This window comes from Crocuta crocuta, unplaced genomic scaffold (genome assembly GCF_008692635.1).
Source record: "Crocuta crocuta isolate KB4526 unplaced genomic scaffold, BGI_CrCroc_1.0 scaffold342, whole genome shotgun sequence".
Taxonomy (NCBI): Eukaryota; Metazoa; Chordata; class Mammalia; order Carnivora; family Hyaenidae; genus Crocuta; species Crocuta crocuta.
The window spans coordinates 458,376-482,003 of NW_027532158.1; the positions used below are offsets into that span (position 1 = coordinate 458,376).

At 36.2% G+C, this 23,628-nt stretch overlaps 1 protein-coding gene and 1 long non-coding RNA gene across 2 annotated transcripts in view; one reads left to right on the forward strand and one right to left on the reverse strand.

The window, feature by feature from the left end:
- The window catches only part of LRRC7 (leucine rich repeat containing 7), a 561,823-nt gene that overhangs the window by 405,441 nt on the left and 132,754 nt on the right, over positions 1–23,628 (forward strand). The window contains exons 12-13 of the mRNA XM_077776423.1: positions 13,512–13,586; positions 19,561–19,705. Of these exons, the coding sequence (XP_077632549.1) occupies positions 13,512–13,586; positions 19,561–19,705 (220 nt within the window). The remainder of the gene's footprint in view (positions 1–13,511; positions 13,587–19,560; positions 19,706–23,628) is intronic.
- On the reverse strand, positions 1,912–22,786 carry LOC144241794 (uncharacterized). The gene is made up of 3 exons (XR_013338194.1): positions 22,649–22,786; positions 14,292–14,461; positions 1,912–2,012 (listed from the first exon to the last, which is right to left on the reverse strand). It is a non-coding gene; the product is annotated as an uncharacterized LOC144241794 (long non-coding RNA).

Consider the following 23,628-nt stretch of genomic DNA (forward strand, 5'->3'; position numbering starts at 1 on the left):
ATGTCCCTTTCTAACTATTAAATAAGTAAAAGCATATTTAAAAAGTATATTTTTATAAAATATATAAAAATTTACATAAAGTATATCTTTATAAAATATAAAAATTTAAAATTTTTAATGTTTATTTTTGAGAGAGAAAGAGAGACCCAGAGTGTGAGCAGGGGAGGGGCAGAAAGAGAGAAGACAGAGAATCCGAAGCAGGCTCCAGGCTCTGAGCTGTCAGCCCAGAGGCCGATGCAGGGCTTGAACCTACAAATCGTGAGATCATGACCTGAGCCAAAGTCAGATGTTTAACTGACGGAGCCACCCAAGCATCCCTAAAATATAAAAATTTAAAGTAGTTGATCAAACTCCTACTAACCAAAATAAACCCATTTTAACTATTTTTTTATTTGAAACCAATCCTCTTTTGAAAGAAATAAAACATTGTAGATCAAATGGAAGTCTTTTATGCTCTCTCTCCTAGCCCTGTTCCCATCCCAGCACAAATTCAACTTGAATATGGCGTGCTTCTATTCTATGTATTTCTATTTTAACTGCATATATATATCTGCGTACATATATTTCTGTTTTAACTGTGTATATATATATGTATTGATAGATAGATAGCACTGTTTTGTAATTTATGGAAATCTATTTCTGCTCTATGAATTTTTGTACTTGTTTTTTCATTCGATATGTCTGCAAGATCTATCCATCAGCATACTTAAAAATATATATAATTCACTTTCATTGTTGTGTACTATACCAACATATGATTTTATTATAATTTGGTATTCTGTTCCCTTGAGCTATTGTTTATTTAGATTCTGACCAATGTTTTAATATTATCAATTATTCTGCAGTGAATATTTTCTACAATAGGATTTTTCTATATTTCAGAGCACCTCAGTAGAAGACTTGCCTGAAAGCAGATAGGAGTATTCCTAAGACATTAGAAACATTTGAAAATGTTTTCCTTCGAAGAGTATGCTAGTTTGTAATCTTCAAAGCATTTTATGTGAGTGCTCAGCTCACACACCTTCACCAACATTGAATACACTAAGCCATTCTTGAGTAAATTCATTCATTTTTGATGAAATCAATTAACTTTGCTATGACATTAAGTACAGGTATTCCCTGACTTAACATTGGTTTGACACGATTTCTCAACTTTACATTGATGCAGAAATGATACGCATTTAGTAGAAACCAGACTTCAGATTTTAAATTTTGATCATATCATGAGCAATATGTGCTGGGATGCGCTCTCTTGATGCTGGGCAGCAACAGGGAGCCACAGCTCCCAGGCAGCCAGAGAGTCACAAGGATAAACAACCGATACATTTATAACCATTTTGTACCCACACAACCATTCTACTTTTACTTTCCCTACAGTATTCAATAAATTACATGAGATATTTAACATTTTATTATAAAATGTTATAAAATTCTATATATAAAATTATATACTTTGTTAGATGGTTTTGCCCAACTGTAAGCTAATGTAAGTGTTCTGAGTATGTTTACAGTAGGTTAGGCTAAGCTATGATGCTCAATAGTTTAGGTGTGTTAAATGCATTTTTGACATATAATAGTTTCAACTTATGATGGGTTTATCAGGAAGTAACCCCATCATAAGTCAAAGAAGATCTACAGTATGAAAAAAGGCAATTTATGTGTAAGGTTGAGGGTAAGCCACTTAGTTTAGTTCTAAGATCCACTTAAAATTGTTTATTGATCATGAAATGCCATTGCATCATCTTCATATTATTGTTTCTGTTTCAGCAAAGTCATATATTGATCTACTAAATATATTTTCTCTCTGCTGTTATTAGGAACTTGCTAAAATTTCTTCTGTGGCACATGTTACTATAACATCCAGTAATAAAAACATTATATATATATATATTTTTTTAATCCAGCATATGCTTTGCTTTTTTTATTGGGTATCTGTGATCACCAGCATTCTTCATTCTTTCAGAATTTCAGTTTTAAGTAGTAACATGATGTCATCTTTGGAGCCAGAAGACCTGAGGAACAATCCCAGCTGTAGTTAGTTATGCAATCCTCATAAAATAATTCTCATTTCCCCAGGAAATGATTATTGGATTCTTTATCCATAAAGTAGGACTATTAATACCTTATTATATTATTAAATAAATTAAATGAGAACCTTTGAAATAAAGTAGAAATATAGGTTGTCATTAGTTATCCTTTTCCAAGTAGGCATAGATGCCCAGGGTTCCCAGGAGAACCCAGTGTGAGAGATATTTTAGAGGTATAATTAGTCAGCTATATCTGCCAACTTATCTGACACAGCCAAGGGAGTAAGTTAGACAGTGCATCAAAGCCTACCCAAAGTTTTAGGGACTGTGCAAGACCATATGTTCCCACAGCATCCTCCCCTGCCCACACACCAAGATTTCATACTACCCAGAGTCCCGGCTTCAACCCTATCATTGCCTGGAACCACTTGAGAAATCTTAAACTCCTAACTCCTGCTTATTCCAATTTTTCATCCTCTTAGTTCCCTCAATCCCTTAATTCTACTACATTCCTCACTGACCTCATTGGAAATCTGAAGTCTCTTGCATCTTGTGTTTTTTTTCCCCTAGACTGTCAGTCCCCCACATGTCCCCCCAAAAATGTTAAAATAATTATCACTAATAGAACTTATTTGATTGCCCTTACCTACCTCTTTAACTCCCCTCAAACTATGCCAGTATGTACAATTCTCCCCAAATGGTCTATGTATACAAATTACTTGACCCCTCCTGCTCAACAGATTACTTTGCTCTCTACTTCATCAAGAAATGTTGATTTCTTGATTTTCACACATGCCCTCTCTTCACTTCCTCCCTTTCCCCAGTCAAGTCCACCTACAACCACACCACCTTTACCATCTTCCCTGGAGTCTCAGTGAAAGAGATGTCCTACTTCTATTCAAGGCCAGCTTCTTGTGTTATCGATTTGACCTTATTTGTCACCTATTAGACTTTAATCCATTTATTTTATTTATACCATTTTTTTCTGTCTTTAACCTACCTCTCCTTATTAGTATCTTCTTATCAGCTTTCTTTTCCCTTGACTTTTTCAATTTCTTCATAGCCCCTCAATTTCTCCCTATCACCAGTATACTATTTCCAAATTGAGTGGACATCTTCAGTCTCTTATTTCACTCAGCAGCTCTCCTGTAAATGATACTCTTATTCACATCTCCTTATTCTTAACACAACTCAATTCTTTGGACTTTAGTAACCTCTTACTCTCCTGGACTATATTCCTTCTTGCCTTCTTTTGAGTTTGCTCTTCCTGTTTTCAGCTCTCAAGTGTTAATGTTACCCAGGGTTCTTTCCTCAGTCAGCTCTCCCTCTGATTTCCTCACATTCTTCCATAAGGAACTCATCCAAATGTATTTATACTTCCACAAAATATCTAAGTTGTTTCCTCAGCTCAGACCTATTCCCCAGCCTTCAGATTTTAATTGTTAACTGATCCCTGGACATCTCCACCAGTGTCTCACAGGAACCTAAAGCTAATTATGGTCAAAACTTACTTCAGAGGAGAGAGTTAAGATGGCACAGTAGTAGAGGGAGCCTAGGTTTGCCCTGTCCCTTGAACACAGCTAGATTAACATCAGATCATTTTTGAACACCTAGGAAATCAATTTGAGAATTAAGAGAAAAATCTTCAAAATTGGAGGGAATGTGGCAGTTATGAGATACAGAGATGTGAATTGGGGTGGGGGGATGAGGGGCAGCTGTGGTGCCATGGAAGGGAGGGAGCCCTTTCCATGGAGAGAGGCGAGAGAGAAAAAAGAAGGGGAAAGAGAACCATGCATTGGGTTCATACAAGAAAAGCATCTTCTCAAAACCATTGACTAAGGAATCAAGAGGAACTGACTTTCACAAGTTTTTGCATGCAACAGAGTTCAAATTCTGAGGGTTTAAAAAAAAATTTTAATGTTTATTCATTTTTGAGAGAGAGAGGGACAAAGAAAATGGGGAAGGGCAGAGAGAGGGAGAGACACAGAATCTGAAACAGGCTCCAGGCTCTGAGCTGTCAGCACAGAATCCAACGCTGACCTTGAACCCACGAACCATGAGATCATGACCTGAGCCCAAACTGGTCACCCAACCGACTGAGCCACTCAGGCACCCCTAAATTCTGAGGTTTTAAGGGTTCATGCCATTCACCAGAGTCAAGCCAGGTAGGCAGCGGTACTCCTGGGGAGGAGGGCAGGGGCTGGGCAGCTGATAGCATGGTATAGGGATCCACGGGGTCACAATCGGGGAGAATACTCCCCTTCCTGGAGTACATTTGGAAGAAGATATATTGCTTCTCCAAAGACAGAAGACCCAGTGGGTGCCATTGAGCAGCAATTCATCAGTAAGGGATAGAAGCACCTACTGAGAGCAGACAATCTGGTTGAGGCTTTCGCTGTGATTCACCATAAATTCCAAGCATCTGTGTAGCCCTGTGATGATTTTCTGGAACAAAATGACACCAGACACAGCAAAGTGAGGCTCTCCTCCAGAAGAGAGGAGTGGGTCTGTACCATGTCACATTTTTTAATATTTGGAGTTTTGAATCCCAGCTGCACACCGGAGATAAAGCATAGAACTGTGGTATCTGGTGTGCCAACAGGCAGGGCAGACAGAGTGAGGGCTGGGATCTGACAGAAGCCTGGGCCACAAGAAGAAGAGGCTGTTTGCTTTTCTGGATGGGCTTCCTCAACAGTGGCAGGCATGAGCTCCCCTCTCCAGGGATGAAAGAGCAGGGTGACAGCATCTTCTCCCCACCCACCAGCAGGGTGGGACTTCAGTGGGCCACACAGTGCCTCCAGTGGAAGCAGACATCCCCTCCCCCCCATTCACCAAGCTACTGATTATAGAGTGTTCCAAAGCATCAGCTTCAGTTCTGGTGAAATAGCACCAGGCTTTTATTTTTACTTCTTTGGAATCAGGCTTATAGNGTGTCCTGCAGAGACATCTTTACTAGGGCAGGTCTGATTGTGAGCAAGTGCAGGGGGCCTCTCCCCCTGAGGACCAGCACAGCTTCCCCTCCCCCCCATTCACCAAGCTACTGATTATAGAGTGTTCCAAAGCATCAGCTTCAGTTCTGGTGAAATAGCACCAGGCTTTTATTTTTACTTCTTTGGAATCAGGCTTATAGGTTTTTGTTTGTTTCTTTCCTTTTCTCTTTTTTGGATCAGGCTTCTTTTTTAAATTTTCATTTCCTTTGGATTCAGGCTTACAGTTTTTTATTTGATTCTTTGTCTTAGTTCCTTTTCCTTTTCTCTTTTTGGGATCAGGCATTTTCCTTTCTTTTTTTTAAATTTTTAATCAGGCTTATTGTAACAAACAAATCAAACCACACTTAGTTAAAAGTCCAAACATTCTGCACTGCAAGCAAGGAGGAGCTCTGCAGAAGACTGAAAAGTGGGAAAGAGCAATCAGACACAACAGCAGTGTGCACACAGCATACACCAGAAACACTTCCTGAAGTACCAGGCCCTGGACAGTGTATGACCCCTTCTTAACACAGCAGTACTCTCAAGAGCAGGAAATATAACAAGCTTTCATTAGATACAAAAGACAGGAAGTTTAGACAAAATGAAAAGACAGAGGAATTCTCCCCAAAAGAAAATCAAGAAGAAATCATAGCCAGGGATTTACTCAAAAGAGATACAATCAATATATCTGAACAAGAATTTAGAACAGCAATCATAAGAATACTTGTTGGGCTTGAAAGAGCATAGAAGATATCAGAGAAAACTTGCTACAGAGATAAAAGACCTAAAAACTAATTAGGCTGAAATAAAGAATGTTATAACTGAGATGCAAAATAACTGGTTACAATCACAACAAAGATGGAAGAATCACAAGTGATATGGAAAATAAAATTATGGAAAATAATGAAGCTGAAAAGAAGAGGGAAAGAGAACTATTATATCACGAATATAGTATAGAGAACTCTCCAATCCCACTAAATGCAATAATATCCATATTATAGGAGCCACAGAAGAAGAAGAGCAAGAAAAAGGGGCAGAAGGTTTATTTCAATAAAATATAGCTGAGGACTTCCCTAATTTGCGGAAGGAAATAGGCATCCAAGTCCAAGAGGCAGAGAGAACTCCCGTTTAAAAAAAATTCAAAACCAAGACATATCATAGTGAAACTTGAAAAATACAAAGATAAAGAGACAATTATGAATGAAGCTAGGGACAAAAGGTCCTTAATCTACACCGTTTGACACATAAGGTTTGCAGCAGACCTGTTCACAGAAACTTGGCAGACCAGAAGGGAGTGGCATGATACATTCAACATGCAAAATGGGAAATATAGGCAGACAAGAATACTTTGTCCAGGTATCATTCAGAATAGGAGAGAGAAAGAATTTCCCAGACAAGCAAGAACTAAAGTAGTTCATGAACACTAAACCAGCTCTGCAAAAAATGTTAAAAATAATCCTTTGAGAGAGAAAATGGACCCAAAGCAGCAAAGACTAGAAAGGAACACAGATAGTCTACAGGATAGTGACCTTACTGGTAATATAATGGCACTCAATTCATATCTATCAATAATAACTCTGAATATAAATGGACTTAATGCTCTAATCAAAAGATGGGGTATCAGAATGGGTTAAAAATAAACAAGGCTTATTGATGTGCTGCTTACAGGAGACTCATTTTAGACCCAAAGACACCTCCATTTTGAAAGTGAGGAGATGCTAGTAGACATCAAAAGAAAGCTGGAGTAGCCATACTTATATCAGACAAAGTAAATTTTAAACCAAAGACTATAGTAAGAGATTAAGAGCACTATATCATAATAAAGAGGTCTATTCAACATGAGTATCTAGGGGTGCCTGGGTGGCACAGCCAGTTAATCATCCAACTCTTGAGTTTGGTTCAAGATTGAGCCTAGCATCAGACTCCACACTGGGCATGAAGCCAGCTTAAGATTTTCTCTCTCCTTCTCCCTCAGCCACTTCCCTGCTTACATGCTCTTTCTCTCTCTTTCTCTACAAAAAAAGTAGATCTAACACTGTGTTTATGCCCCCAACTTGAAAGAAGTCAAATATGTAAATCAATAAATAACAAACTTGAAATTCATTGATTATAATAAAATAGTAGCAGGAAATTTTAACACCCCAGTTACAGCAATGGATAGATCATCTAAGCAGGAAATCAACAAGGAAACAATGGCTTTGAATGACAGGCCTGGATGGACTTAACACATATATTTAGAACATTTTATCCTAAAGCAGCAGAGTACACATTCTTTTCAAGTCCACATGGAACATTCTCCAGAAGAGATCACGTACTGGGTCACAAATCAGCCTTTAACCAGTACAAAAAGTTTGAGATCATACCACGCATATTATCAGACCACAAGGCTATGAAACTTGAAGTCAACCACTTTTCTTTCTTCAAAAAGAAAAGAGAAAGGACCCAAATAAGTAAAATCAAGAATGAAAAAGGAGAGATTGTAACTAACACCACAGAAATATAAACAATTATAAGAGAATGTTATGAGCAATTAATTATATGCCAACAAATTGGCATATCTGGAAAAAAATGGATAAATTCCTAGAAACATGTAAACTACAAAAATTGAAACAGAAATAAATGGAAATTTGAACAGACCCATAACCACCAAAGAAATTGAATCAGTAATCAAAAATCTCCTAACAAACAACAGTCCAGGGCCAGATGGCTTCCCATGAGAATTCTACCACATTTAAAGAAGAGTTGATACCTGTTCTTCTGAAACTGTTCAAGAAAATAGTAACTTGGAAGGAAAACTTCCAAACTCATTCTATGAGGCCAGCATTACCTTGATTCCAAAACCAAAGACCCAACTAAAAAGGAGAATTACAGACCAATATCCCTGATGAACATCAATGCAAAAATTCTCAGAAAGATACTAGCAAATTGAATCCAACAGTACATTAAAAGAATTATTCACCATGATCAAGTGGGATGTACTCCTGTGCTGCAGGGTTGGTTTAATATCTGCAAGTCAATCAACATGATACATCACATTAATAAAAGAAAGGATAAGAACCATATGATTCTTTCAATAAATGGAGACAAAGCATTTGACAAAATACAGCAACATTTCTTGATTAAAAAAACACACACACAAATAAAAAAACAAAACAAACAAACAAAAAAACCAAGAAAGTAGGGCTAGAAGGAGCATACCTCAACATCACAAAGGCCATCTATAAAAGACCTATAGCTAGTATCATCTTCAATGGGGGAAAAAGAGAGTTTTCCCCCTAAGGTCAGGAACACAACAAGGATGTCCACTCTCACCACAGTTGTTCAACATAGTACTGGAAGTCCTAGCCTCAGCAATCAAACAAAAAGAAATAAAAGGCATCCAAACTGACAAGGAAGAGGTTAAACTTTCACTATTCACAAATGACATAATTCTCTATGTGATAAATCGAAAAGACTACCAAAAAATTTGCTACAACTGATACATGAATTCAGCAAAGTCATTGGATATAAAATCAAGGTACAGAAATCTGTTGCATTTCTATACACCAAAAATGAAGTCACAGAAAGGGAAATCAAGGAATCGATCCCATTTACAATTGCACCAAAAACTAAGATACCTAGGAATAAACCTAACCAAAGAGGTTAAAGATCAGTACTCTGAAAACTATAGAACATTTATGAACAAAATTGAAAAGACACAATGAACAAAATTGAAAAGACACCAAAAAAAAAATGAAAAAACATTTCATGCTCATGGATTGGAAGAGAAAATATTGTTAAAATGCCTATACTACCCAAAGCAATCTGCACATTCAGTGCAATCCCTATCAAAATCAGCAGTTTTCACAGAAGTAGAGTCAACAATTCTAAAACTTGTATGGAACCAAAAAAGACCCGAAACACCCAAAGTAATGTTGAAAAAGCAAAGCAAAGTGGAAGCATCATAATTCTGGATTTCAAGTTGTATTACAAAGCTGTAATAATCAAGACAGTATGGTATTGGCACAAAAACAGACACATAGATCAATGGAGCAGAACAGAGAACCCAGAAATCGACCCACAAATGGTCAACTAGTCTTCAACAAAGCAGGAAAATATATCCATTGGAAAATAAAGTAAGTGTCTTTAACACATGGTATTGGGGAAACGGGACAGTTACATTCAGAAGAATAAACCTGGACCATTTTCCTACACCATGCACAAAAATAAAGACAAAATGGATGCATGACCTAAATGTCAGACAGGAAACCATCAAAATCCTAGAGGAGAACACAGGCAGCAACGTCTTTGACCTCAGCCACAGCAACTTCTTACTAGACATGTCTCCAAAAGCAAGGGAAACAAAAGCAAAAATGAACTATTGGGACCTCATTGAGATAAAAAGCCTCTGCACAGTGAAGGAACCAATCAACAAAACTAAAAGGCAACCTACAGAATGGGAGAAGATATTTGCAAATGACATATCAGATAAAGGGCTAGAATCCAAAATTTTAAAAATACTTATCAAATTCAATACCCGTGAAATAAATAATCCAGTTAAGAAATGGGCAGAAGGCATAAGCAGACATTTCTTCAAAGAAGACATACAAATGGCTAACGGGCCCATAAAAATGCTCAACATCACTCATCATCAGGGAAATACAAATCAAAACTACAATGAGATATGACCTCACACCTGTCAGAATGGCTACAATTAACAACTCAGGAAACAATAGATGTTTACAAGTTTGCAGAGAAAGGGAAACCCTGTTATAATGTTGGTGGGAAAGCAAACTGGTTCAGCCACTCTGGAATACAGTATGGCAGTTCCTCAAAAAGTTAAAAATAGACCTACCCTATGACCCAGCAATTGCACTACTAGGTATTTATCCAAAGGACACAAAAAATGCTAATTCAAAGGGGGCACACGCACCCCATTATTTATAGCAGCACTATCACCAGTAGCCAAAGTATCGAAAAAAAATAATGTCCATCAACTGATAAAGAAGATGTGGTATATATACATATTACTCAGCCATCAAAAGTAATGAAATTTTGCCATTTGCAATGAAGTAGAGCTAGAGTGCATTATGCTAAGTGAAATAAGTCAGTTAGAGACAAATACCATATGATTTCACTCATTAGTGGAATTTAAGAAACAAAACAGATGAACACAGGGGAAGGGAATGAAAAATAAAATGAGATAAAAACAGAGGGAGAGGCAAACCATAAGAGACTCTTAACTACAGAGAACTAAGGGTTGCTGGATGGAAGGTGAGTCGGGATGGGCTAAATGGGTTAATTAAGGAGGACACTTGTTATGATGAGCACTGGGTGTTATATGTAACTGATGACTCACTAAATTCTACTCTTGAAATCAATACTACACTATATGTTAACCAACTTGAACTTAAATAAAAATTTTGAGAAAAACACTAAATTCAGTCTCTCTCATATATCTGTTTCCACCTCAATATTCTGCATCTCCATTGGTGGCAACTACCAGGTGCTGGAAAGCTGAGGGAAATGCATGACCCTCATTCTCACCTCTATATTGAGTCACCAAATCCTATTGTTTTCATTGTTTAAATTGTTTTTGAATCTAACTTCTTTTTCTTTAGTCCTCATTATCTCATAACTAACACTATTAAGATTTCCTGTTTTTTTCTTTTCCATATATATATATACATATATATATATATATATCTGCCTCTAATGTCCTGCCACATCATTTCCTATTAAAAATCTGTTAGTGATGTTCCTTCATCCATATAATAAAGTTCTATCTCCCTAACAAAACATGAGAAATTCACAGACCCCACCCTCTTTGTTAGCCTCATTTTCTACTCCTTACCATATTTCAAACTTGACACTCCAGTAAAGGAAAGTGCTTGTTGCCATTCATACGTCATGCTATTTCTCATCTCTCTGCTTCTGGCTAAAATGTACTTCCTCTTCTCTCCTCTCTACTGACCAACCCCTTCTCTTCTGAGCTCCATGATTACTTATGTGGCTTCCTCATTATAAGGACATATAGATTCCCCTTTCTTCATTTTCCCATAATACCATGTATTTGTTTTTTGCATGTTTGCTGCAGAAATAGACCATGACTTTCTTGAGGACAGAGACCACACCATGCATTATGACTCTAGTATAATGCCTAGAATTTAGGTGATGGTTAATAAGTACTTACTGAATGAAGGGGTAACTGAATTATTGAAGTACTTTGTATCCATTCTTGTCATTCTTTTTTTTATATGGTGTCACTATGTGGCAGGGATAGTAGTGTTCACCAAATATTTCATGAATTTCTTTTATATTTCTTAGGCTTTCTTGAACTTAAGTTGAGACCATAGAAATAGTCTAGATAATTAGCTATAAACAGAAGTGATATGTGTTTCTTCTAGTCTGAGGTATTTAAGAGCAACAACTAGTTTTCTATACTGTCTTCCCTACTTGGGCTCTTCTGGAAGTCTTGAGATGGTAGCAACCCATGACACTAGAAATTGTGGGAGTGGGAAGTAAGCCTGTAGTGTTAAACCATTGAGATTTGGGGATTAATTTGTTACCACAGCACAATCAAGTTTATCTTGAGTAATGTTCATCGTTCCCAGTTTATAAATTAATCTCCATCTTATTATATACATAGGATGTATTGAAGTTTAGATGTATAGAGTATGCAACTCTATCTCTTTTCCTAAAGTCTGCATGGTGCCTGGGTTTAGGAAAATCTGCACCATATGACTGATGTTTTCCAACAGGCCTGACTATTCCTAGCCAGCACTCTGCCTCAAAGTCTCTGCACATCAGAGTGTGCTTCCTATGACTTGATTTATGTTTTCTGTCCTTGCCCAGCTTATCATACAGGTGGAGTAGTTTACTGCCTGTTCCCTATTGATCTTAGTAAAAGTGGGAATATTTTCCTACACAAAAAAAATGTCCCACACTTACACATGCCTCTGAGTCCATAGCTAAATGTCATGCTCTAACTTTAGATTTTGATCTTTGTTATAAATAGAATTTCTCCAAGGAGTAGTACCATGTTTAACTGCAATTGCAGGCTAAACACTTCAGAGACTCTCCAAAGTAGTCCTACCAGTCTCCGAAGCTCTTCTAATGTGTCAGAGATGCATGTACATAACTCCTGCTGACACAATTACCAATATTCTCATCATAACATAGATACAATTCCACTTTTCCACTATTATTCTATAAAATACACTAGTTTTCCTAAGTAGGCCTCAAAATTTACTGAACTATGGTTGTACTTTGTTTCAGTGATAGTTTTTGTTTTTGTTTTTTTCAGTTGAAAGAGACAAAACATCTGATTTCAGGTGTGGCTTAATTTCAGCATACTATGATGTCATCAGGATCCATCTCTTAACTAAAAGAGGCTTCCATTTTCCTTCACGCCTGAAACTCCCAGGGTGTCCCCTTCCAGTTTCTGATCCAGCAGGGAAGAGCAAGTCTTTTCCCCTGAAGCCTCAGTGTAAGAAACATTGCTTCTCATCTGTTCTGAATAGATCATGTTCCCATCCCCCAGCCAATCCTGTGGCCTGGTGAATCCAATGCACTAATTAGCATAGGCCTTCCTCACTTCCCTAGAAAGAATTCAAGGGAAGCTGGTGACATTAGGGTGCTAGATGGGATAATTTCTGGAGAGAAATCAGAAAAAGGTAATCACAAATCAAGAGATGATGCTGGTAGCAATAGCAACCTCTAACCTCTCAATATAGTCTGCTGCCCATATGAGGTATAACTTAGAGACAGCTTCAATTTAGGGAATAGAAATGTTTCATTATGCATTATGTGTGACACCTTGATCATATTCTCTCCTTTCTCTGAACTTCTCAACATTATTCTTTTCTCCCATAGGCTACCTTCTGTTTCAGCTATTTATACACATTTGTCTGCTCAATTAGATCATCAGCTACTTCAAGACAGTAACTGAGTTTGAATAACTGTGGATCTTGCATTGTGCCTTTCACGTAGTAGACATCCCCACTATCCAACCAATCATAATTTGCTGAGTAAATGAAGAGATAAGAAATGAGTGGGTCTACTTCGTACTATTATCATATCTCAGTAATGTAATGGCAGGGGCGGGGTGGGGAGAGGGTGGATGTGCATAAGACTCTAATACATACTCATGGTAAAAACCTATTGTGTGCCGAGTACCATGACAAACAATGGGGATGTGCTTATTAAAAAATAAAACATTGCTCTTCAAAAGCTTATATTCTAGTGAAAAAGATAGACACCTTGATAATAAGAGTGTAATAAATGCTACAAAGAATCATTGTAGGGTGTTCAGAGAGAGTAATAGATTTTAATTTTTATTATTGTTCTGATTGTTTCCAGATCAATTCTAAGTTGGCTACCTCAGGGACTCCCAGTTTTGATGGAATCTGTGAAACTTAGAACTTCTTAAAGGATTAACACCAGATTCCCAAATAAAGTTTCCAGATTCAAGAAATTACACTTATATTGTGCTAAGAAAAAACTAATTTTTGTCTTTCTTCCCACTCTCTTCTAGCCTGAAGTTCTGGATCAAATACAAAATTTAAGGGAGTTGTGGATGGATAATAATGCATTGCAAGTGCTACCAGGGGTATGTAAGTTTTTATTATGCCATGTTGTCTATCATCTATGCTATATATAAATTGTAATTAATAATAATCTTGATTTGTAAATCTCAGTGTTTGCCTTTCAAAATAAAATATTTGTTTAGTCATCAAGTGTTTTTCACTAGTTTATTTATTTATTACATTTCACATACTTTTTTGTAAGTGGTCTAGGTATATGAAATGTATGAAAAAGTTTTCTTGTTCTCTTAGGATTATATTTTTCATCTCTCCACATACTGATTCTTAAAACTGAGAAATTTATATTGTTATATACAGAAAAAGAAAATGCTACATATAATAACAAGTTTTATTTTTGCAAAATCAAACTTATTCCTATAGGTAACTAGATAATAGTTTCTGATCATATTGTTAGAGCTCTTCCACAAAATAAAAATCTTTCTCCCAGTTTGTGTGAGTTCCAGTAGAACCCATTTCAATTTTTGAAAATGGTAAATGGCAAATTATAAGGTATTGAAAATAGAAAGTTAAACAAGAGTTAATATTTTTTCTAACACAGAGACAATTCAGTAATATCTCGTAAGGAGAAGGATGATCAGTTAACTCATTGAGTTTGAGTATTTAGCTTTTTCCATTCAGTGAAAGAATGGCTTCTCATAAAACATTGCCTCTTGCCACTCATAACACATGCAGTCAAATAAGCACTTGCGCACGTGCACACACACACACACCTCAACCACAGTGTTCCTCTTGGTAATAGCCAACTCCAAACCCTTTGCACTGAGCTGAGTAGCCAAGGCAGCTGGATTTGTAATAACTTCAGCCACTGAGATTTCGATGTATGTTCCCAAAGCCAATTTTATTCTTCTTTTGACTTGACATTAAAAAGTCCTTAAAATGACTGCAAAAACAACAAGAACAAGAAGTTTTCCTCTTTTGAACAAGCATGAGACCACATAAAAGAGAAAAATTGGCAAAAGATTAAGGAAAAAAATACTTTCTTCTCTTATCAAAAGAATACATTTATACTATCATCATAGACACAAAACAAAAAAGCATGCACATCTTTTATATATTGATTTATTCAAAAACCATTTACAAATACACCTCTATGAACCAGAAACTATGTTAATGTTAGAGCTACAAGAATAATATATTCAATGACCTTGAATATATTTGTTTGAGGAGCTCACGCATAACAGGAGAGACAGATTTAGATTCCACTACATGTAGTAGAGCCTGATTTGTGCCACAGCCAAGGTATGTACAAATCCTGGGGCAACACAGGTAAGACACTCACCAATTCCCTGTGCAGGGATTGAGAATCATAATGTATGTCTAATTAGAAACATCTATACCTGCTTCTTCAATATATTTATTAATTCAAAAAAACCCCTAGATAATGCCTAGCTCATGATAGGTGTACTAATATTTACTTATTGAGTCCTCATAACAATCCTGTGAAGTAGGGTTTCTTACTATCCCCATGTTACAATGATAAAGTGAAACAGAAAGAATAAGAAACTGGCCCAAGGTCAGGCAGCCAATAAATGGTGGAAGTGTTATTCAAGCCAACACCAGGGGCTGTTTTTCACTCTCATGCTCCCAAATGCTGCTGCTAGAGAATCAGCAGAAGGCACAGATGAGAATTAGGTTCATCTTACTTTTCATAGTCATTACATTTCCAAAATCCAACCTTAAAAATCAACTCAGACCTCATATTGTTTAGTAAGCTTATTATCTAAATGGAAAAGTAGCGATGAAAATGTCTTATGAACAGATAACAGATAAGTGTCGCATGAGTAGATTTTTCTTATATTTAGTTAGTACACTTGAGTTTTCATATTTTGTTATATTCCTTGTGGGAATACCCCCACTTCGCTGCCATAAAGAGGCATGGCTTTCTGAATGTTTGTGCTGGCAAATAGTTGTTATGCAAGGACCTAGAAATGCATGTCTTTGGGAGATTAATCTTGAATGTAGCTATAAGCTAGCCCGTGGCAATCAGTTTCACAGAATGATTAATCCTAAATGTTTAGTGTTATGAGACCCAGGGAAAAAAAGCAACATCATCTTACTGTTAGTTCATGTATCATTATATATTAAAGTAACATACTTTTAAAATACTTTGAAAGCCTGAGCTATCATTTTACTGCTCTCTTTTTTCATAAATAGAGAAGCAAGTAGATAATGATCAAAAGTTAGTCTTCTACATAGCTGTCTTGTTGACTGTCACTCGAAGATCAATCAACCAAAATGAGATTAAACAATTTATTGAATCAGTATTTTTAAACAAACTCCAATATCTTCTTTTGTTTGTGATGGCTTCTCCTCTTTTCATTTGCTATCTACTGCTCACTTACAGAGCCCTGTGTATTGAGAGATGTTGGAGCAACATTCAATATCCCCAAGGATTCTGAGACATTAGACTTCAAAGGCCTTTATCACTGCAGGCTACTATTGCTTTTATAAGGTGTTTGAAAGTGAAGGTTTAGAAAGACTCAAAAATAAACACCAAAGTGTTAGTTTGCTTCTAAAAATGATGTTTAGAAGCTTCACACCAAAATATTGAGTTGCACTGGAGATAACAATGAAGGGGGCTACAAAGAGTAAATAAATTTTCTCATGATGAAGGAACAAAAAAGAAACCCAGACACACACACACACACACACACACACACACACGCACAGGCTCACACACACACAAACACATACATCATTCTTTCCTTGCTCACCAGAAGAGAAGAACAAACTATGGTAACAGCTCCTTAGGATGGTAATCTATAAGTAAAGTGACAGTATTTTTCCAAGTGACATATTTCCAGGTATAGGGAGAATTCAGTCCCGTGGCCTCACTCACCCAGTACTCAGTTCCCAGCCTAGCAACTATTCGTGCACTCCGAGACCGTGCACATTCTGTGCCTCCATGGGGCATAAGGTCACAGACCTAGAGATATGTGCTGGGTTAATTAGCTGGTTAGAGGTCAGTGACTGCTGATATAATCAACAGGCCATGTGGTCTGTAATCTGAGAAAAGTGAGTTTGAATTTTAGCTCCACCCCTAGTTAATGGGGTAACCTTGGAATATTACATGTAGTAATTGCTGTCATGAATCATCCTCCTGGAATGAAGAGCTTACTTTATTCCTGAAGCTTCTGGGAATGCTGTTTGCAGCTTTCCACCCTCTTCAGGATTTGCTCTAGCTGAAGAGAACCTTCTTACCCAGGGTCACATCCCTAGTCTGGGAGACTCCACACAATGACCAATGATAAAGGCCTGGCTCCTCACCCTTATGGAGACTCCCGCTACTGCAAAGCAGTCCAAATTAGGGACTCTTGAAGGGCCAGGTGAGCAGTTCCTCAAGACTTCATTCCAGATCAGCTTCCTCATCTGCCTAGTCATGCTTCCTTTCTCCTCTCTCTCTTCCCACTGGTATTGATCCGAAGAATATGCTCTCAGAAACTCCTCTCTGTCTCTGCTTCCCAGGAACCCAGTGTGTGACATTGATCACTAAACTTCAATGTGCATTAAAGTGCAAATTCTGATTCAGTAGGTCCAGAGTGAGTCTGATTTCTAAGATTCTATGTTCCTGACAGGCTTGCAGGTGGTACCAATGCTGCTGGTCTGCAAAACACATTTTGAGAAGCAAAGATATGAAGTATTAAATCAAATAATATATCTAAAGTATTTAGCACAGTGCCAAGTGTGTGCTTGTGTGTGTAATAAATTTATTTATTTATTAATTTATATTCTGTCAAATAAGTAGAGACAGTATATTAAAATGTACACAGGTGGATTAAACAGATGGGTGACCTACTGAACACAGTTATGTGTAGGGCATTTATTTGCAAAATATGCCCTGAAAGAAAATGAAAATGAAGACTTTTATCTTGCCCTGACTCCTGTGTTCCATGTCCAGGCTAAGCAGTCCCTGTTACTCCTGTTCATAGTATGACTTTTTTCCTTTCCTGTTCTCAGCAATTAGTTACTAGTTTAATTATTCCACTTCTGAAATTTTTCTTGAGCCCATTCCTTCTTCTTCCTCACTTCTGCCTCCTTAATTCAAATCCTTATCTCCTCAGCTAAACTGGGCTGCTCAGTCAGTTAAGTGTCCGCCTTTGGTTCAGGTCATGATCTGGCTCTGTGCTGACAGTGCAGAGTCTGTTTGGGATTCTCTCTCCCTCTCTCCCTCTCTCCTGCTTGCATGCTATCTCTCTCTCTCTCAAAATGAATTTAAAAAAAAAAAAAAACTATATCCAGATCCTTGTGATAGGTCTCTGCAACTCACATCAAAGAATCTTTTGATTCTTTGCAGTTCCCTGAAGTTGGTTTTTTAAAGCACAAATCTGATTATGTCATTCTCTATCTTAAAAACCCGGGTGGCTCAATCGGTAAAGCATCCAACTTTTGATTTTGGCTCAGGTCATGATCTCATGGTTCCTGGGGTTGACCTACTTGTTGGGCTCTGTGCTGACAGAACAGATCCTGCTGGGGATTCTCTCTCTCTCCCCTCTCTCTCTCTGCCCCTCCCCTACTTACACCGTGCTCACAGGCGCGCTCGGCACACATGTAAGTTCTGTTTCTCTTTCAATAAAACAAAACAAAACAAAACACCTCTTGAATAGCTTTCCTTCCATATAGGGTAGAATTTACATCTCCTCCTATAATATGTAAGGCCTTTTAACACCTGTCTACTTATAATCCTAGAAATCAAATTTCCCACTCTTGCTCAAACATGCCATGACTTCACATTTCACTATGAATAGTACATGTCATTTTCACTTCTAGGTGCAGGTTCTCCTTTTCTTAACAAGCTGTGTCTTCCAGATGATTCGCAGCCCTGTGCTTCTATGGCATTCTCTACATGTATTTTTTTTAACTTCATATATTATAGGGTATTATAATTATTTGTTTGACAGTTTTTTTACTGTGAACTCAATAAGGATACAGATTTTGTCTGTATCATGACAAGTCTCTCCTCATACTTAATTGACTTATTCATGGTTGGTCTCCTATGTATAACACAAGCCCTAATACATAGTATATTCTCAGAACTGTTGAATGAACAAAATAATGAATCTGTTAAGTAGGATATAAACCGTTTATTATGTATCTGAAAGTATAAGAATCAACATGTCAACATATGCTGTTTGGGTGACAATTGTTATTTATTTATTTATTATTAAATTATTTAATTCAGTAGCAACTTTGATATTGTTGTATTTTAACTGTTGTCCTGATATAAAATGCACATACCATAAAATGCACATACCATAGAACAAAAGATAAGAAAATATATAATTCAGTGGCTTTTAGAATACTCACATGGTTGGGTAGCTATCACCACAATCTAATTTTAGAACATTTGCATTATCTCTAAAAGAAACCCTGAAGCCATTAGCAATCATTCTCATGTCCCCTAACCCCACCCTCTAGAAACCCTAATCTACTCTCAGTGTCTATAGATTTGCCTAGTCTGGACATTTCATATAAATAAAATCATGCAACACTTGGTTTTTTATTACTGGCATTTTTTTTACTGCATATGTTTTCATGGTTCATCTATTTTGTAACATATACTTGCGTTTATTGCAAAATAATATTACAACATATGGATATACCACATGTTTACCCATTCATCAGTTGATAGGCATTTGGGTTGTTTGCATCTTTGGGCTCTTGTGAATAATACTGCTTTAAGGTTTGTGTTTTTGTGTGGACATGTATTGCATTCTGGAGCATAAACCTAGGGATTGCTGGGTCATATGGAAACTATGCATAACGTTTTGAGGTACTGCCCAACTGTTTTTCGAAGTGGCGGCACAATTTTAAATTCCTGCTAGCAATGTACAAGGCTTATAATTTCTCGGCATACTTGCCAACATGTATTATTATTGTAGTTGCTTTTAAAATTAGTTTTACAGTATTGTGGTTTTTACAACTTTCAACTGTCTTGTGAAAGTTTCTCAACTAACTCTGAGTTTATGCAATGTTATCAAGTCTATAGGGAAGTTAAAGATGTTGGTATACCTGGATATGTCAAAAAATAGAATAGAAACGGTTGACATGGAAATTTCTGGATGTGAAGCTCTTGAAGACCTCTTACTATCATCCAATATGTTGCAACAGTTGCCTGACTCTATAGGTGAGACTATTCTATTGTGTCATGAATGTTTATATGAAATATATGAAATTTTCTTTTGTGGCATAGTCATAGTTTATCAGTAGATATAGGGAATATTCTGTTAGCCTGACTGATAATAATAAATTACAAAGTTTATTATTCGAGAGGATAAAATTCTATTTTACCAATATCTTAAAATGAAATCGTAAATAATTATAAAATTTAAGGAGGCTCTACCATTAAAATGATCCTACCAAATTGATATGTATTTTCAATCCAAATATTTTAATTTGTAAAATGTTATTATAAAAAGTATATTTCTTAGATTTAGAGTAATTGATAACCATGTTTATCTCCTTTTATCACCATAGAATTACAGTAGCTTCTATCCACAGAGTGTTGCTATATTCTAGTTTCAATACTATTATAACACTGCTATAATCTGAAAATTATATAAAGGTATAGTAAGTATAAAAGCTCTTTGTAGTTCTATTATTTAAAAAAGATGCATTTTCTTTTATATGCTGTTAAGATTCATGACAGCAGAGAATTTGTCTGTTAGTATTTACCAAACACCCAATCCATTTTTGTTACAAATTTTTATATGAGTAAGGTAACTAAAGAATCTAATTTACTAATGAGTAAACTGTTTTGTATAGATATCTTACTATTATTTATAAGAGGATTTAGGAAGATGATCAGCAAATTACTTAACTTTAGATATTAAAAGAGTTTTTTACACTCTTTGAATCCAATCTGTCATATATTCTTGAACTTATTAAAGCTTCTGAAAATTAAGTTACAACCTAGGTACTCTAATTAGAAGGAAGCTAGAAGATAAGGCAGTTTTTCCAAATTTTCCTTCAATATTTGATTACTTCCATTTTCAAATTCTTTCAGGCTAATAGAGAATACTAGTTTTGGGGGGAAAAAAAGGCTAGGTTTTCTTTCTTTCTTTCTTTCTTTCTTTCTTTCTTTCTTTCTTTCTTTCTTGATTTGATAACTTTTTGATTTATATAATCACATACTTTATAACAGTGTTTTTCCAACTCATCCCATTGTATGACCTAACTGAGAGCTTTATTAAACACTTACACATTTCCAGGCTTTTTCTCTGAAAATTCTGATTCTGTAAGTTTGTGATCCGCCGTCTAATTTGTTTTTATTAAACATCCTAGATGAAACTTATAATCAAATAAGTTTGGAAAATACTCTATTATGTTGTAGAAACTGAGGAAGTGTAATGGTTTTAAAAAAGCATCTTTGAATTAAGATGACATAGATAATCATCTGGTCAAGATAACCACCTAGTCATGATACATGCCTTATACTCCCACTTCAGAAACTTAGGAATTAGGGGTAAGTAACCACAAAACTATCAGGCAGGGAGAGGTAAACATAGGTAAAGAGAAAACATTCACCTTCACAAATGAGCATGAAAATTTTAGAGGGAAACTAATGTAACTACAACCAAAATCTCAAACAAATAGGAAAATTTAACCAGGAGAAACCGGAGTCACCAAGCAATGTAAAGAATGATTTTTAAGTATGTGTAGATCATCAAATAGACAAAAATTAGAATAACATTCATTAAAAAATTAAGAATCAATTAAAAAGTAATAATTCTGACTAAGAATAGGTGGTTTTAAAAAAATTAGAAACCCTGGAAATAAAAATGACACATAGTAAAATAAAAGATGTTATAATTATTTGTTTAAAATATCTTCCTTTAAGAAAGCAGACTAGGAAATTAGCCTCCTGCTCTAGGGAAGACAGATTAAAGGTGATTAAAAAAATATCAGATTAGCTACTTGGCTAGCATAAAGCAGAGTAGGATAGACATTTTACTATATATTTTAACACCTTTAAGAATCTTAATGGCCCTCAAATTAGGAGAGTAACTTTCTTATAGTAACTTACTTCTTAGACAAGATCTTTGGACCCTATTGACCTTTCAGAGAAAATTACAGTTATGCATCTGCAAAGTTGCCAGAGTCTCTGATTATACATGTAGAATAGCTGACTTTCCTCCAAAAATCCCCTTCTTGATCAAGAAAAGTATCTGAGATAGGAGACAGAGAACTGTGTCCTAAAGCCCTAAAAGAATTCATTGATTCTAATTGGATGGGAAATTGAATCTTGTCTTCTTTATTTGGACATTATTGTACTACCAACTTTTAAAAGAACAAAAGATAAGAAATTCCATAGTATTGATAAAGGAAAACAGCAACTAAAATTAAAGTCTTTACTTCCTTCACATCTATTTCAGTTCTTCTACAGGTATGAGGTATTTGAATGGAGTGATTTACTCAACCAACCCTGCATGCTGAGTCCCTTTCTTTATCTGGTTCCAGGGAAGATGAAGGGTGTCTTTTTTGCTTTTCTAGAGAGAACTTTAATTTTTTTTTTTTTTTTACTTTCCAAAATAATTTATCTTCTTCACTTGGTGGTTAAGGACAGACTTTGTAGTCTAGTTACCTGAGTTCAAATTCTGGCTTTTCTACCCCACTAGTTTTGTGACATTAGACCAGCTATTTAATCTCTCTGTGCTCAGTTTCTTCATCTATTAAGTGGAGCATCATGGGATGCATCATGGGATTATTTTCAGCAATAAGTGAATTCATATATATAAAATTGCTTAGGACAATAACTGGCACATTGTAAGTACTTGTATTAGCTATTATAATAATATAATAATTATTATAATCTCAGATTTTATAAGTACACAGCTATTTTATTTTTCAAAGTTTTATTACATGTCACGTAAATATTAGCTATATTGATAACAAAATACGTTAATGTTTCAAACATTGCTACTTATTATATATTTATATATAAACAGCTAAAATGATAGTAAAAGGCCTATTTTTTTTTCTCTTCAATACTTCTTAGTTGGGAGTATAGGATAAAGAGGTGGGGAATTAGGGAAGGACCCAAAGAGAGGGAAGGAACAAGATAGAATACCTTTGATTCCTGTAAAGTAGAAGAAGAAAGTCCAAGCAGATATGATATAAAAATCCAGTAAAGGAATTATCTGCCTGTGGAAGTCATGAGCAATGAAGGTGAGGTTGATGCTCTACTTCTGCTCTACAGACAACCATATTCCTACAGAAGCTCCAGAATCTATCCAAAGAGCATCTCCTCAGATAGAATGTGTGAGTGACAAAGTTGCCACATCACAAATGAGTGAGGTTCCTTTAAACCCACAGACATGGAACTAGAGCACAGAGACCTAACTTGCTTCCACCTTTAAAGCTATAGTAGCTTCTGTCAGCTGTCAGAACCACTACTCCATTCTTCGAGAAACTCTGTTGCATCAACCTTTTGATTTTAGTCCCTAACATACCAAAAGATTTTTTCACCACTACTTTTAGACTTAAGTACTGTCGTTCTCTTAAACATTACCTTGCAACCTGGCTTCATGGTGTATGCACAGCCATCTGTGACTCAGCCCAAATCTTCTTACAACCCAGTCAAGTGATGGGGAGACTGTCAACCCCCCTCTAGCTCCCCTGGTGGGCACATGCAGTCATTGATCAGGGCTACCAAGTCATACAAAATTTATCTGTAATTCATTGTACCCTGTTTTCTTTTCACAATTGATGAACAAGCTTAGGAGTTCTTTTGTATTTCCAAGGTTGACATTTTTTACACACTGGAGAAACTGCAGTGATTCAGTCACCCTTTAAACATAGATGAATATGGCAGTGGGTGTGCAAACTTCAGAGATAAATCCCCGGTGAATCTTACCCCAGTGAGAACTGTCCTCTTTCCCGGGTGTAGAGGTCTTCAGCAGTGTATCCTGGGGGCACAAGCTGATGTTTTAAGCTTCAATATTTTGTAGATATTTTCTCACAGCAGTCTGACAGTGAGAACCTTTCTCTCCACTAGAGATTGAGTGCTTCTACAGAATATGTAACTGAACATACTGAAATTTTAAGTGC